Here is a 14342-nt window from a genome sequence, read left to right on the forward strand (position 1 = left end):
ATGTTTGAGTTTTAATTACCACCTTAAGAATGGATTTCAGAAATGGTGGCATGTAATTGTAGTTCAGAATTATTTCTAGGTATGTTGCAGGCTTAAAAAATTAAGAAATATACAGATGGGCATGATCTTTGAGCTCTATAAAGTCAGAACCAATATTTCCTTAAGACATCCACAAAATGTAAAGTTACCTAAAAAGAAACGTGTATCTAATTCACAGACATTAAATCCAAAAGCAATGAAATTATAAAAAAGAGAACCAATATGAGTCAAAAAGGGAATATTTTATTGATTTTCATAAAAATTTTATATTAACTTGAGAGTTTATATCTTACATAGCACAGCTTAGTATTTTCAGGGAGGTCTTACTGAATCACAGATGGGTGACTTCTAAGTATAGTACTTCCTTTAAGATCAAATCTATCTTGCTTTCAACGAACATTTTTTGAGCGCATTCTATGTGCAAATCACTATATTAAGTGCTAGAGAAACATAGAAAAGTATTAGTGAAAATGGACTACTGCCCTCAAGGAAAATTTAAGTTAGTGAGGGAGCTATACTCAAAAAGATAACTGGTAACATGATCTTTGTAATAACAGAGTAGGAAATGAATTAGTGGTAAGATAGTCAATATCATTGTAGTTCTGAGGAGGAACAATTAAATTTGGCTGGAAGTGGAATATTAGTTCTAAATCTCGGGTTTACTTTTAATAGTCAGAGGAAAGGCGGGAGAAGACCATCTGGTTTTCTACTTCATCATGCTGTTGAAATGATACTCTGAAACAATTCTAATAACCCACTGACTGCTATCTCTAATGACCTTTCCTCAGCTTTCAGTTCATACCCTTTCTGCAGAATTTGACTTTAAAAATCTCTCCCTCCCTGGTTTCCGTGGTGTTGATTTTCTGAGTGCCAATGGAATGCTGTGTTTTTTGGTTGGATTTTTTCCCACCTGTACAGTGGCCAGGACGATTTATGCAGCAGAATTGTATCATGGCTTATTCCTACCTTTTTTTTGACTCCTGTAGCTCACCTTCACCTCCAGACACTGGTAATAAAATGGAGGAAACCCACCTGCATTTCACAATGGCTAGTGTAAGAACTTTCCTGCTAGGCTGCTGGAGGATGGAGCAGAGCAGTGGTCCTCCATCCTGGCTGCTCAGGGGAATGGCACCAAATCAAAAATTCTTCCCAATCCCCTTCACTCATGATTCTGAATTCAGGAGGCTGAGTTAAAAGGGTCACCAGTGAAGCTGATGCACGGCTCGCAATGAAAAATGTTAGGGTCAGCTTGGGGGATTCATTCTAGTACAGGTATTTTTTGCTGCACATCAGTACATCTCAGATGGAGAAATGAACTAAAATAGAAGAGATGGCAACATCGCTGCACATATCATATAAGCATCAGCAACCAATTGTTCTGCGATTATGTTGCTTTAGTCCTATGACCAGGTTGATGCTTTCATCCACCTACCTGTCTATAGACCGTCCTACTCTTTAAACCCATGGGTGTTGTTGTGATGCTTGTAAAATAGGATATGACTGTGCTGCCAATGACTGTCTCTGCATCTGAACCCTTGGTGGGCACTGACCTTTCCAGTCTCTGAGTCATTAAAGCTCTTATTAATTTCCTGTAGGGTTGCTTGCACTCAAAGGCAGTGGAGTGGTGGGAGTTCATTAACATGCGAGGCTCTAATTATCTGGTGAAGGATTTGTTTCTGTGCTCAATCCGATGTCTAATGAAGCTATAAATACAGACGTATAAGAACAAACATAAAACCATAACTAGAAGAAAGAGGTGTTGACATGTCCAGGGCAGATCTTTGAACCAAAATAACCACCCTGTTTTCTTCCCTCACATTCTCCAGGGGTCTAATCAGGCTCTTTTAGAAAACTGCATGTGGATGGGATGGCACAGTGTGGGAGGAAGTCTGAAGGGGTCTAGATCAGCCCTGGAAAGAATTATTGATTGGGTCATATTGTGAAGTCCCTTCTGAACCTGCAGTTCTATGAATAGCAAGTCTAAGGAGAGGTGAAGAGACCTGAAGTTCCTAGGTGTTGAAAAAAGGCGGTAGAAAATGTAATCATTGCCTTTGTGTCTAGGTAGGATTTTAATAGAATAACCACATTCTCTGTTTCCCAAACTAGAAGAGGAAATTCATTCAGATTGCATCTGGGAGCAGTCTGATTGTCTAATTAATATTTGGGGGGTATTTACAAGATACTAAACCTCAAAGAGTTGGTAGGTAGTTAATACACAACTCTCAGGTGTACCTAAAACCATGCCAGATATTGCTGTGGAATCCCTTCCCACTGATGCTAAGTTGACCAGTTGAGGTTCCAGGAAGTACTCTGAAGATTTTTAATTGCTGGACTGAATTCCCAAGTAGGCTTCATAGTTCCCTCCCCACTTAAGATCTTTATAAGCAGGAAAGAAATCTGTCCAACTGAGGTTAAGGAGCTGGCTTGTTGAGTTGGATAACTAGCTCCATAAAGAGTCAGCCCCTAGGATGGGTGCCCCTCCACCACCAGATGCTATGCATTTGAGGTACCAGGAGCAGACATTCTGAAAGTCCGGCCACGCAGTTCTACGTTCAACATTGCTCTCTGGACTTTCCTCCAGACCTGTATCCAGACATGCTAGCATTCAGAAATCCCCACTGCTGGAACCCTTCCTTTCTTTCCACACCTGGTCAAGATTTCCTGGGAGTGGAAATTCTGAATACCTAACAGAAAGGGTTCCCAGGGCAAAAACGTTCTTGGGACCTGCTGTTGTACTTCCATGATTTCCTGAGTTCTCTTCCCTCAGGTCTGGCATCCTACACAAAGGAATAGCCTTCAGAGGCCCATTTGAGAAAATGGTGGGGGAGGTGCTGTGTACCTATTACCACAGCTGAAAGAACTTAGCACTTTAAGACCTGGCTTCTTGGCCAGAATCAGTGTGCATTAAGTGGGGATGACTGCACCATTCAGAGACCAGTTTTCATAGAATTTAACTCTAAATCATAAACAGATACCAGAGATGGCATTTTCTTTAATTAAAGTTTTTATTTTTTAAGATGACATTTTAAATAAATGGGCTATCAGTGTATGAACCCTAGAGAATATTTAGAAACATAATATTAAAATGTTGTTAAGATTTACAATGTATAGCAAGGAAAATAATAAAAAAAAGAATAAGCTCCATAAGGTCATATGGACTTAAATGAAATAATCCTGGTAAAGCATTTCGTGCAGTGCCCGGCACACAGTGAGTATGATGTACATGTTAATTATTGTTGGTTATCTGCTTTGTCCAAACGAGGTTCCTATGTCATCCCTGGGCCATGGGGTGAAGTGGAGGCTAGTGCTGGGTTACCTGGTTCCCTCACACACCTGCTTCCCCACCCCCCCACCTCATTTGGATATTTACTGCCTGTTAACAATACAACCAATAGACCTGGGAAAATGAGTCTTTAATTAGTCATTTTTGTTGCTTCTTAGCTTCAGTGAATAGTTTAGTAAAGAAAATGGTTAACATTATTGACTAAAATCATTTTAGCATTCATTTTTGCTTCTTCTGTGTTTCCTTTTAAATGTCAAGAGTGAGTGCCACTTCCTCTTTAAGCTCTCTGGACAACTTCTTCTTGTGTGGCTTTCCCGAGGCTGCCAGTCAGCGGCGCAGGCAAAGCAAGTCTTCTCCTTGGACTTTTGGAAGAACACAGTATTGGCAGCTGAATTATATTCATAATGGAAAGTGTGCACTTTGGACAGCTCGATACCCCGGTTTGGCCAGAGGCCCTGGCATCACTAAGAGACCTTCTCAAAGCAGGATCGAAAGCATATTAATAGGATAATCAATGACGTGTTAGTGGGTGTTAGGAGAGTTCCTTTCAGCTCTGTATTTCCGTGTGCTTTGCCAAGAGAAATTCTGTACATCCCAAATTGCTTCAAATCTGTTTCAGTAATTATTTAGCAGCAAGTGTGTTGAAATAGAGAACAAAGTAAGAAAAAAAAGATGATCATACCACTCACTGTCCTGTCCGGTTTTTACTGACTGGTGAAGTGCATACTTTGTTGCTTGGGTTTTACCCAAATACGGAAGGTATGATCACAAACTTACCATCAAAATTCTTTGAAAAAAAAAAAGTGGTGACCTTCAGGATCCAGCCTCCAGCTTTTACCACATGTGTCACGATCCCATCACTGTTCTTGCTCATCTTCATTGTATTTGTTTATTTTTATATATATTTATCAGTCTTTTCAAATGCCTTTGCTCTTGGCCTGCTGAACACCCACTCACATGTCACGTCCAGACAGCAGGTAGGGAGGGATTCCTCATCCACGTGCCCATGGTGCCATTATAGCACCTTATCCTACTAGAGTCAGAGCGTTTATCTCATCTCATAAACTTCTTTGCAGATGTCTGTCTATCTTCTCTGAGCTGTGAACCTCCTTAGGTAGAGAACTCTGTTTGGCTCTTTAGTATACTGAAGTTCCAATTGAGGCTTTGGAATTTATTTGGACTTATTTTATGGCCAAGAATATGGTCTATCTGGGTGAACGTGCCACAGACACTTGAATGCATATTCTGCTGCTGCTGGGTCTAGTGTTTGTAAACGTCAATGAGATCAAGTTGCTTTTTGATTATAGTCCATTTCCTTACTCATTTTTTTGCTTGCTCTTTTCTAGTGATTACCAAATGAGTGGAATTAAAATATTCAACTTTAGTTGTGGATTTGTTTATTTCTCCTTTTCTGTTTTGTCCATTTTTGCTTTATGTATTTATTTAAATACTCTGGTATTGGATAAGTTCATATTTACAGTTGGGGTGCCCCCCAGGTAAGTTGCTCTTTTTATCGTATACTGTGTCTCATTATTTCTTGTAACATACTTTTTCCTGATGTCTATATGTACACTAGTGATAGAGCCACACCAGCCTTCCTGTGCTCACTGTCAGTGTGGCATGTCTTCTTCATCTGCTTACTTTCAACTCATCTATATCTTTCTATTTAAAATGAATATTTTATAGATAGCTTATAATTGACTTTTGCTTTTCTATTCATCCTGATAATCTCTGCCTTATAATTGAGATGTTTTAATCCATTTATATTTGTTGTAATTATTGTTTGGGTTTGACTTATGTCTACCATACTGCTATTTGTTTTTCATTTGTACTTTTCATTTTGTTGTGTTTTGTTTTCTACTTTTTTCTTTCCTAGCCTTCTTTTATGTTAATTCAATACTTTGAGTTTCAATTTATTTCTTCTATTAACTTCTTAGCTATAACTGTCTTTATGATTATTATTATTTTTATTATTATTTTGCTTTAAACATTCAGCAATTTTTAAAGTAAATCATGAGAAGTAAGCAAACATAGTCCTTTGTGTTTACTTCATTTACCCTTTCTGGTGCTCTTCATTCCTACCTGCAGATCAGAGCTTCCATCTGAGTTGCCATCTGGTATCATTTCCCTTTGAAATGAAAATTATCTTGTAACACTTATTTTAGTGCAAGTCTGCTGGCAACAAATTTTTTGAGTTTTCATGTACAAAAAAAGTCTTATTTCACTCTAGCTTGTGGATTGTTCACTAGACATGGAATTCTGGGTAGACTTTTCCCTTCTTTTTAGCAATTTAGAGAGGTTGTGCCATTGTCTTCCACACACTGGTTTTCTGGTAAGTCAGATTATTTTTTATCATTCTTACCTGTATTTAATGTTTTTATTTATTTTATTTATTTATTTATTTATTTATTTATTTATTTATTTATGGATTTCAGCAGTTTGGCTATGATCTGCCTAGTGTGGTTGTTCTTATATTTGTCCTTCTGTACTTCCTGAATCTATAGATTGGTGGGGATTTTAAAATCAATTTTGAGAAGTTCTCTGCCATGATATTTTCAAACATTTGCTCACTGTCACTCTCTACTTTTTTGGGACACCAATTATACATAAATTAGCCTATTTTATAGTGTTCTCTGTGTCCCAGAAGCATTATTTACTTTTATTAATATTTTTTAAATGTCTGTTTTTAAAATTAGATAATTTTTATTTATCAGATCTTTAATTCACTGGGTTTTGCTTGCCATCTTGAATCTACTATGAGTTCATCTGTTGTTGTTTTTTTTTTTTTTTCATTTTGATGGCATACTTTTTAGTTCTAGAATATTCATTTGGTTCTTTTTTTAAAAATAGTTTCCATTTGTACATTGAGAGTCCTTGTCTGCTTACTCATTTAGACCATGTTTTCCTATAATTTTTTGAACACATTTTGTTTAATTCTTCAAATATGTTTATAATAGCAGTTTTAAATTTGGCCGATGAGCCCAACATCTGGGTATCTTGGGTTCAGATTCTATTGGTTTTTTATTCTTAAGTATAGATGGCATTTTTTTGGCTTTTCTTTGACTTCTGATTTTTGATTTAACATTGAAATAATGGGTAATACATTGTAGAGTCTCTAGATTCTATTACCTTACTCTGAAGACCATTAATTCTATTTCTAACAGGCATTTCATTCACTGGCTGATCACATTGATATAATTTGCCAAGACTCAGCCTCCAAACTCTGTATCCACTTTGGATCTTGCTAGAGCTTCATTTCAGGCTTTGCCTAAAGGGCTGAGGGTTGATCATGCTGTACATGTGGTTCTTACTCCTCAGGGTCACCTTTCTGGTATCTTGGCTGGAGCCTAGTGTATTAAGGAGTGCTAATCATTCTGGCAGGGACCAAACTCCAAAATCTCTGGGCACTGTTCTTCCCCCAGCAGTGCCTGGGTTACCCACGTTCTGTTCTTAAGTCCACTGCAGCTGCCATCCTCAGTCCTCTGGCTCTCTTGCTCAGTGGAGGAACCCCTCAGCCCACAACTTGTACAAGACTCCCAGAGAGACCTCTGAGGCTCCCTTTTTGCACAATTTCCTCCATTTCAATTTCCCACCCTGTAGATCCCAGCATCTCCAGCTGCCCTGAACTGTAATCTCTGCCACCTCAGCTCAGCAGGAACAGGGTTCTCTGCTGTGACACCAACTTTCTGCAATGAGCTTGGTAAATTGTCTTGAGATAGAAACCTGGCTGCCTGTGGGACTCACCCCCTCTCAGCCCTTGCAGTCTTGTACTGCCTGTTCTTCATTGTCTGAAAACAGCTGTGTCATGTATTTTATAGCTGTTTATAGCCATAGGGCTTGTCTAATACAGTGACTCCACTACGGCTGGAAGTAGAACTTAATTGTATAATCTGTAGCAAGTATCCTTATTAGGAGTGGTAATTTTTCTTCTTAATAAATATACTAAATAACAATAGTTAGTAGTTAACGTGGCTTACTGTATGAAAGGCATTGCTTCGAATGCCTGACCTCTTAAGCTCATTTAATCCTAATAACTCTCTCAGTGAGGTAATATTATTGCCCCTATTTCTAAGTAAAGAAATGGAATATATTAAGTAAACTGCCAAAGTAAACAGATATATTAAGTAAACTGCCAAAATTCATACATTTTCAAAATTATTGGGTCACTCCCTGGTTTTAGCTCCTGTACCCTAATAACTATACATTTTGTCTCCTGGTAGAAAGTGGGTCATGACTAAACAGGGGGGAAAGGATCAGAATGAGAAGCGCTTTCAAACTCATGAATAGAGGGGTGAGTATTATTATTTGAATCATAGCAAGTCTGGGCTTAGGGCTTTGGCTAATCCTACCATGCCCCACCACTTTTACCCTATCCCACCATTTTGTTCTGTGTTCACCACGGAGGACCACATACATCCAGAAAAAGCACTTGGATTAACAGTCAGACTCATTTGTATTCCTTCCCATACTCTCACTCATTGCTTTTTTTTTTTCTTAGTATAGATGTGGGCTCATAAATGTGCCACCCAAAGAAGCTCGTTTAAAATGTAAACCTTTGGGTGGATAATATATGTTAGATTGGTCGTTTGATCTATCTGTGACAAGTGTTAAAACACATGTGCATTGATTTTTCTTTGAGGAGCGTATTTCTAAGGGTAATTTAATAGTAGTATTGAGCATACCTTTTACTGGTGGGAAGGAGGAGGGGAGAACAGATGAAGAAAGGGAGCTGCTAATGGTGTTTTCCTAATGCAATTGCTTAGGTCAGTGGAAAGCTGTCACAGCTTAATGCACTTGCTGTTTGAGGATGTTATCGTGTACAGGATCAAGTCAGCGCAAAACATGAAAACAACAGCGGCTTGTTAGAGTGGGAGCTTGTTAAGGACCTTCTATCCAGCAGTTATGATCATTTGAAGAAAGAAGTTATGGTTCTTATTCTTCCACCTTTATTTCTAAGTCATGTCTAAGTGCTGGGAAGAAAAAGCATTAAACTATCAAAAGAGAGGTGAGAGATGGTACAATAAATTCCTTCAGAGACCACTCTCTTCCTTTCCAACCCACCTGTGGAAACCAGACTTTATTTCTAGAGGGAACTGAGGGATTTGGCTCTAATATTTTCTGGAACCAGGAGAACGTTAAATTTTTGAAGTGTCTTTGACTTCATGTGTTCAGGACCGGAAGGTACACCCTTTGTTGAAACCGCATCTTCTGGTGTCAAGAATAATCCAATTCTGGGATATATTCTAAATTCATGTTTACTTTTCTGCTGTTGGTTTTTATGATGTTCAGGGTATACGGTTCAGAAAAATATCTCTAATGGGGAGATAATAATTAAGATTGGAACCTCTGGATCCCAGAGGTTTTAGAAGTCATTTCTAAGAAATCCTTAAGGATCAGTTCTTCATACATTTCTTGAACAAATGTGCACAGCCTACAGAAGGCTAGTGAGCACAGATTGTATTGAGGAAGTAAGAGGCTGACTCATTATGAAGCTGGAGAGGCAACAAAAGGACCTAACAAATAAGACATTAGAATTTAACTTAACATACAGCAGGAAAACACGAAAAGCCTGTGGGTGGTGGGGTGAGGAGAGACATGCTCTTCTCTACATTAACCAAAGATCACTCTGGGTTCTGGGTACAGAATAGACTTTGAGCAAGAAGGGGAGGAGGGAAGAGTTAAGTGTCAGAGAAGGTGGAGATTTGGACTAGTGAAGGTGCAGATAAGTGGGCCTATTCCAGATATAAATTTGAGTCAGAAGTGAAAAGATTCTCTGACGGTCATGGGGGAAAGGGAATAATCAAGAATGGCTTCTAGGATTTTGGCTTGAATTTGGTGATCGGTGGTGCTATTTATTGAGATGGTGAAGGCTGGGTTCAGGGCAGCAGGGGTGGTAGTGGCGAGGAGATACACTTGGACACAGGGAAGTCAAGGGTTGTATTTGGGAAATGTTACTTTTAAAGTGCCTTCAAACAAGAAGGGGAGTTTCCAAAGTTGGAAATTTGATTCAGAGCAAAATGTAAAAAACAAGCACAGGGAGTACTGCATGGCACGTGAGAGCACACAGTACATATTCCCTGAAATAGTGAGTCCAGATCTCAGACAGGAGGCTGGGACCTGATTGGGAGAGGCATCAGCATGTATTCTAAACACAGGAAAAAGGAAGCTCAAGATAAGAGAAAATTATCTATTTGTCTCTGTTCCTTCCCTTTAAAAAGCAGTTTCAAATTATAATCTCAGAGCTTTCTTAAATGCTCATATTCAGTGCAATTTATTTATTTGGATTAGAAAGTTTTCTAGAATTTTAAAAAGAATCAGACAACTTAGTGTTGCTCTGATTATACTAGGGGTTGGTTATACCTCATTCCGGTGTATAGTGAGAACAAAGAGAACTGGCATTCTCATTCTGGGAGACCTAATGTTCTCTGCAAGCATGACTCATTAGGAGTTTTCTCTGTTCTGGTATAAAAATGATTAAATGGAAATCTTTGTCAAAAATCTTTCTAAAGCAGGACTATGAGTTGGTTCTTTAAAAAGTTAAACAGATTGATAAACCTTTAGCTAGACTGATCAAGAGAAAAGACTCAAATTACTAAAATCAGAAATGAAAAACGGTACATTACTACAGACCTTACAGTAATAAAAAGGAGTATAAGGGAATATAATAAACAGTTGTATGTCTACAAATTGGATAATTTAGATTAAGTGGGAAAATTCTTAGAAAAGCATACTCTGCTAAAATTGACTCAAGAAGAAACTGAAAATCTGAGTAAACCTATGGCAAGTAAATAAAAGTAATGAGTAATGAAAAAACTATCCACAGAGAAAAGCTAAGGCCCAGATGGCTTCACTGGTGAATTCTACCACACACTTAAAGACGAAAACATCATTTCTTCACAAACTTTTCTTAAACATGGAAGATCAGGGAATACTATCCAACTTATTCTATGACACCATTATTATTCTAATACCAAAATCAGACAAAGATGTCATACGCAAAAAAATTATGGAACAATATTTCTTAGAATATAGATTAAAAAATCCTCAACAAAATGCAAGCAAGCCGGGACGTTCTCGCGTCTTTCCCTGCCCGCTGCGGGCCGCTACGGCTGGTGATTTGCCCGGGCTCCTCGGTGCGCTCCGCCAACGGCCTCTGAGAGCACTCACGCGAGCGCCCAGGGAGACGGCGGGCGGCGGCCCTCGCCAGGGACCCTCCAGCGGGCCCAGGGGGACAAAAGTGGCTCTAAATCCAGCACATGCATATTGAAGCAAGTTAAAGGATTTAATATGAAGCACAGAAGCAGATAATGCCAAAAAGCAAGCAGTAGTTGGTACACATTTCTGGAAAAGCAGTGTCCGTATTGTTATGTACACCTCCAAAAAAGTTCAGATCTGTAGGGGAATTGTTGTGTAAAGTAAACTGAACTACAGGGTAGCAGTATTTTAATAGCTATTATAGACGTGTATTTACTGTATTACAAATGAGTAAAAGAACAAGCAATGACACATCACTAGGAAGAGTGATTGGGGCAGCATTTCCTTCTCCCACTGCTGCTGAGATGGTGGAAATTAGTCGAATTCAGTTTGAAATGGAATACACCGAAGGTATTAGTCAGCGAATGAGGGTCCCAGAAAATTTTAAAGCAGCACCACAAAATGCTGACCTGGAACAAGGATTCCAAGAAGGAGTTTCAAATGCTAGTGTGATTATGCAGGTTCCAGAAAGAATTGTTGTAGCAGGAAATAATGAAGACGTTCCATTTTCGAGACCAGAAGATCTTGACCTTATACAGTCAACTCCCTTTAAACCTCTGGCACTAAAAACACCACCTCGTGTGCTTACGTTAAGTGAAAGACCACTAGATTTCCTGGATTTGGAAAGACCTCCTCCAACTCCTCAAAATGAAGAAATCCGTGCAGTTGGCAGGCTAAAAAGAGAGCACTCTATGAGTGAAAATGCTGTTCGCCAAAATGGACAGCTGGTCAGGACTGACTCTATACCTGTGTTGCGTGGTGGGTCTGCTGCCGCCAGTTCTAATCCTCATCATGACAACATCAGGTATGGCATTTCAAATATAGATACAACAGTCGAAGGAACTTCAGATGACATGACTGTTGTAGATGGAGCTTCATTAAGACGACAGATAATCAAACTAAATAGACGTCTACAGCTTCTGGAAGAAGAGAACAAAGAATGTGCTAAAAGAGAAATGGTCATGTATTCAATTACTGTAGCATTCTGGCTGCTTAATAGCTGGCTCTGGTTTCGCTGCTAGAGGTAACCTCAGCTCTCAGAAATATTGTCTCAACAGCTGGAAATATAAAGAATTTGCAAACTTCTTTGTTTCTGTCTTTGCATTGTATGCCGTTTTATAGTCCACACCCTGAAAATGTATTTCTCCCAGAAAGGAGGGGGAAAGACATATTTGCAGAAGTAAAGGTATATTTTGTCACTGAGCTGTGTTTACTTTTAACTGGTTCTGCCATAACACCTACTTAAAATTCTCCCTTTGCATGTTTTGTAAATAGGATCTAGGTTTGTTTGTTTGTTTTAAGGAATTTTTTTTACCTCAGCTAATTTTATGAATGGGAGAGAAAGTGTATAGAAAATGGATTTAGAGAAGTATCTGTAAAGGAAAAATAATACTTTATGTTGTCCTGTTTCTCAAACACTGTTAGATTAAACAGTTTAGTTAATAGACATTTTTGCATCCACATTTGAACATTAATACTACTGACGTCATGGTCTGGTGTCAGATTTAATACAATCAAGCCACCTCATGTTTCACAATCACCTTCAATAAAATAATTCCTAACATTTTCAGCAGTTTATCTAAGATGTGGGCGAAATGTGCATTTTTATTTTTACTTTAGTTTTGCAGTTGGTTTTCTATAAAGTACATTTTTACTAAGTCCATGTGTGAATGATTTAAAAAACTACAGAATAAGGTACAAATGTAGTGTATTTAATAAACTGTCAACCAAAGAAAAAAAAAAAATACAAGCAAGCCGAATACAATGATATATAAAAAGGATATACCATGACCGAGAATGTAAAGTTTAACATCTGAGAATCAGTTCATACAGCCCATCATATTAATAGAATAATGGGCAAAAACTACATGGACATGTTATTGATACAGAAAAAACAGTTGACAAAATCCAACACCACTTTTTGATAAAAACACTGAAATAATTAGAATAGAATGGAATATACTCAATTTGATAAAAAGAGATCTACACAAAACTATAGCTTATATCCTACTGAATGATGAAAGGTTGGAGGCTTTCCTGTAAATCAGAAACAAGGCAAGGGTGTCCACTTTCACCTCTTCTACTCAACATTGTACTGTGTGTTCTGGCTAGGCAAGTTCATCAAGAAAAATAAAGTCATTCAGATTAGAAAGTAATAAGAATGAGCTCTATTTGCAAAAAGCGTGCTTTATATACAGAAAATCCTAAGGAACCCACTAAAAACTCTATTATAACTACTATACAGCAGGATAAATCAATATATAAAAACATCAATATGCACTATCAATGAACAATTCAAAAATGAAATTAAAGAAAACAGTTCCATATCTAGTAACATCAGAAAATTAAATATTTGGGAAAAATGAAAAAGTACAAAACTTATACTGTACTCTGATAACTACAAAACATTGTTGAAAGAAATTAAAGAAGACCTAAATAAATAGAAAGATATCCAGTGCTCCTGTATTTGGAGACTTGGCATTGCAAAGAAGGCAATTTTTCCTTAGCATTGCAAAAGAAGGCAATTTTTCCCGAATTGATCAACAAATTCAACACAATTCTTATCAAAATTCCAGCAGACTTCTTTTTTGAATTGGATAAGCTGATGATAAAGTTTACATGCAAATATAAGGGACCCAACATAGCCAAAATAATCTTTAAAAGTGACAAAGTTGGAGAAATTACAATTCCCAATTTTGAAACTTACTACAAAGCTGCAATAATCAAGAAAGGGTAATAATGACTTAAGGATAGACAATAAATCAATAGAATATAATGGAGAGTCTAGAAAGAGCATCACATTTACACTCAATTGACTTTTGACAAGGATGCCAAGACAATTCATTGGGGGAAAGAATAAGCTTTACAACAAATGGGGCTGGCACAACTGGATTTGCAAATACAAATAATGAAGTTGGAACACTTTCTCACACCACACACAACAATTAAGTAAAAATGGATCATAAACCTATATGTAGTAGCTAAAATTATAAAACTCTTGGAAGAAAATAAAGGAGTAAATATATCTTCACGACAGTGGGTATTGAAAGAGAAATTCACTTTCTTCTCTACTTACCACTCTATCCACGGAACACTCCCTGACATCAGATGTGTGGGTTTTTTCCATACCAACCAATTCTCCCTTACCAGCTGGGTGTCCTTTAATTTAAATTCAATTCTGACACTAAACTGTCTGGAATTAGTACAGACATCAACAGCTTAAGGAGTCCATTCCACAGGACTGCCCCCCACTTCAGAGCCAAGTACAAGGGGTGAGTCCCCAGGTTAATCACAACTTCTGTCCAACTTAGCAAGCAATTGGAGGTTCCCATGACCCCCTCTGCCAGTTCGATCATTTCTAGAACTGCTCACAGAACTCAGGAAAACAGTTTACTTACTAGATTACCAGTTTATTACAAAGGGCACATTAAAGGCTACAGATGAACAGCCAGGTGAAGAGATTAAAAAGGGGGAGTCTGGAAGGGTCCCAAGCACGGGAGCTGCTGGGCTCTTGGAGTTTTGGGATTGTATCACTGTCCCAGAATATGGATCTGTTTTTATTCACCAACCTGGAGCCTCTCTGAACCCTGTACTTGGGAGATTTTATGGAAGCTTTCTCATATAGGCATGACTGATTAATTCATTAGCCACTGGGTATTAATTCACCTCTAGCCACTCTCCCCTCCCTAGAGGTAGGGAGTGGGGGCTGAAATTTCTAACCTTCTTATCAATGAGTTGGTTCCTCTGGTGACCAGCCCTTCATCCA

At 38.2% G+C, this 14342-nt stretch overlaps 2 protein-coding genes across 8 annotated transcripts in view; both read left to right on the forward strand.

The window, feature by feature from the left end:
- Positions 1 to 14342, forward strand: part of OPCML (opioid binding protein/cell adhesion molecule like) — a 1059893-nt gene that overhangs the window by 701054 nt on the left and 344497 nt on the right. The window lies entirely within an intron of this gene.
- Positions 10440 to 11697, forward strand: LOC130829248 (mitochondrial fission factor-like). The gene has a single exon (XM_057695564.1). It carries the CDS (start codon positions 10804 to 10806, stop codon positions 11596 to 11598), a length of 795 nt encoding a protein of 264 aa, XP_057551547.1. The 5' UTR covers positions 10440 to 10803; the 3' UTR covers positions 11599 to 11697.

Source organism: Hippopotamus amphibius, chromosome 9, assembly GCF_030028045.1.
Source record: "Hippopotamus amphibius kiboko isolate mHipAmp2 chromosome 9, mHipAmp2.hap2, whole genome shotgun sequence".
NCBI lineage: Eukaryota > Metazoa > Chordata > Mammalia > Artiodactyla > Hippopotamidae > Hippopotamus > Hippopotamus amphibius.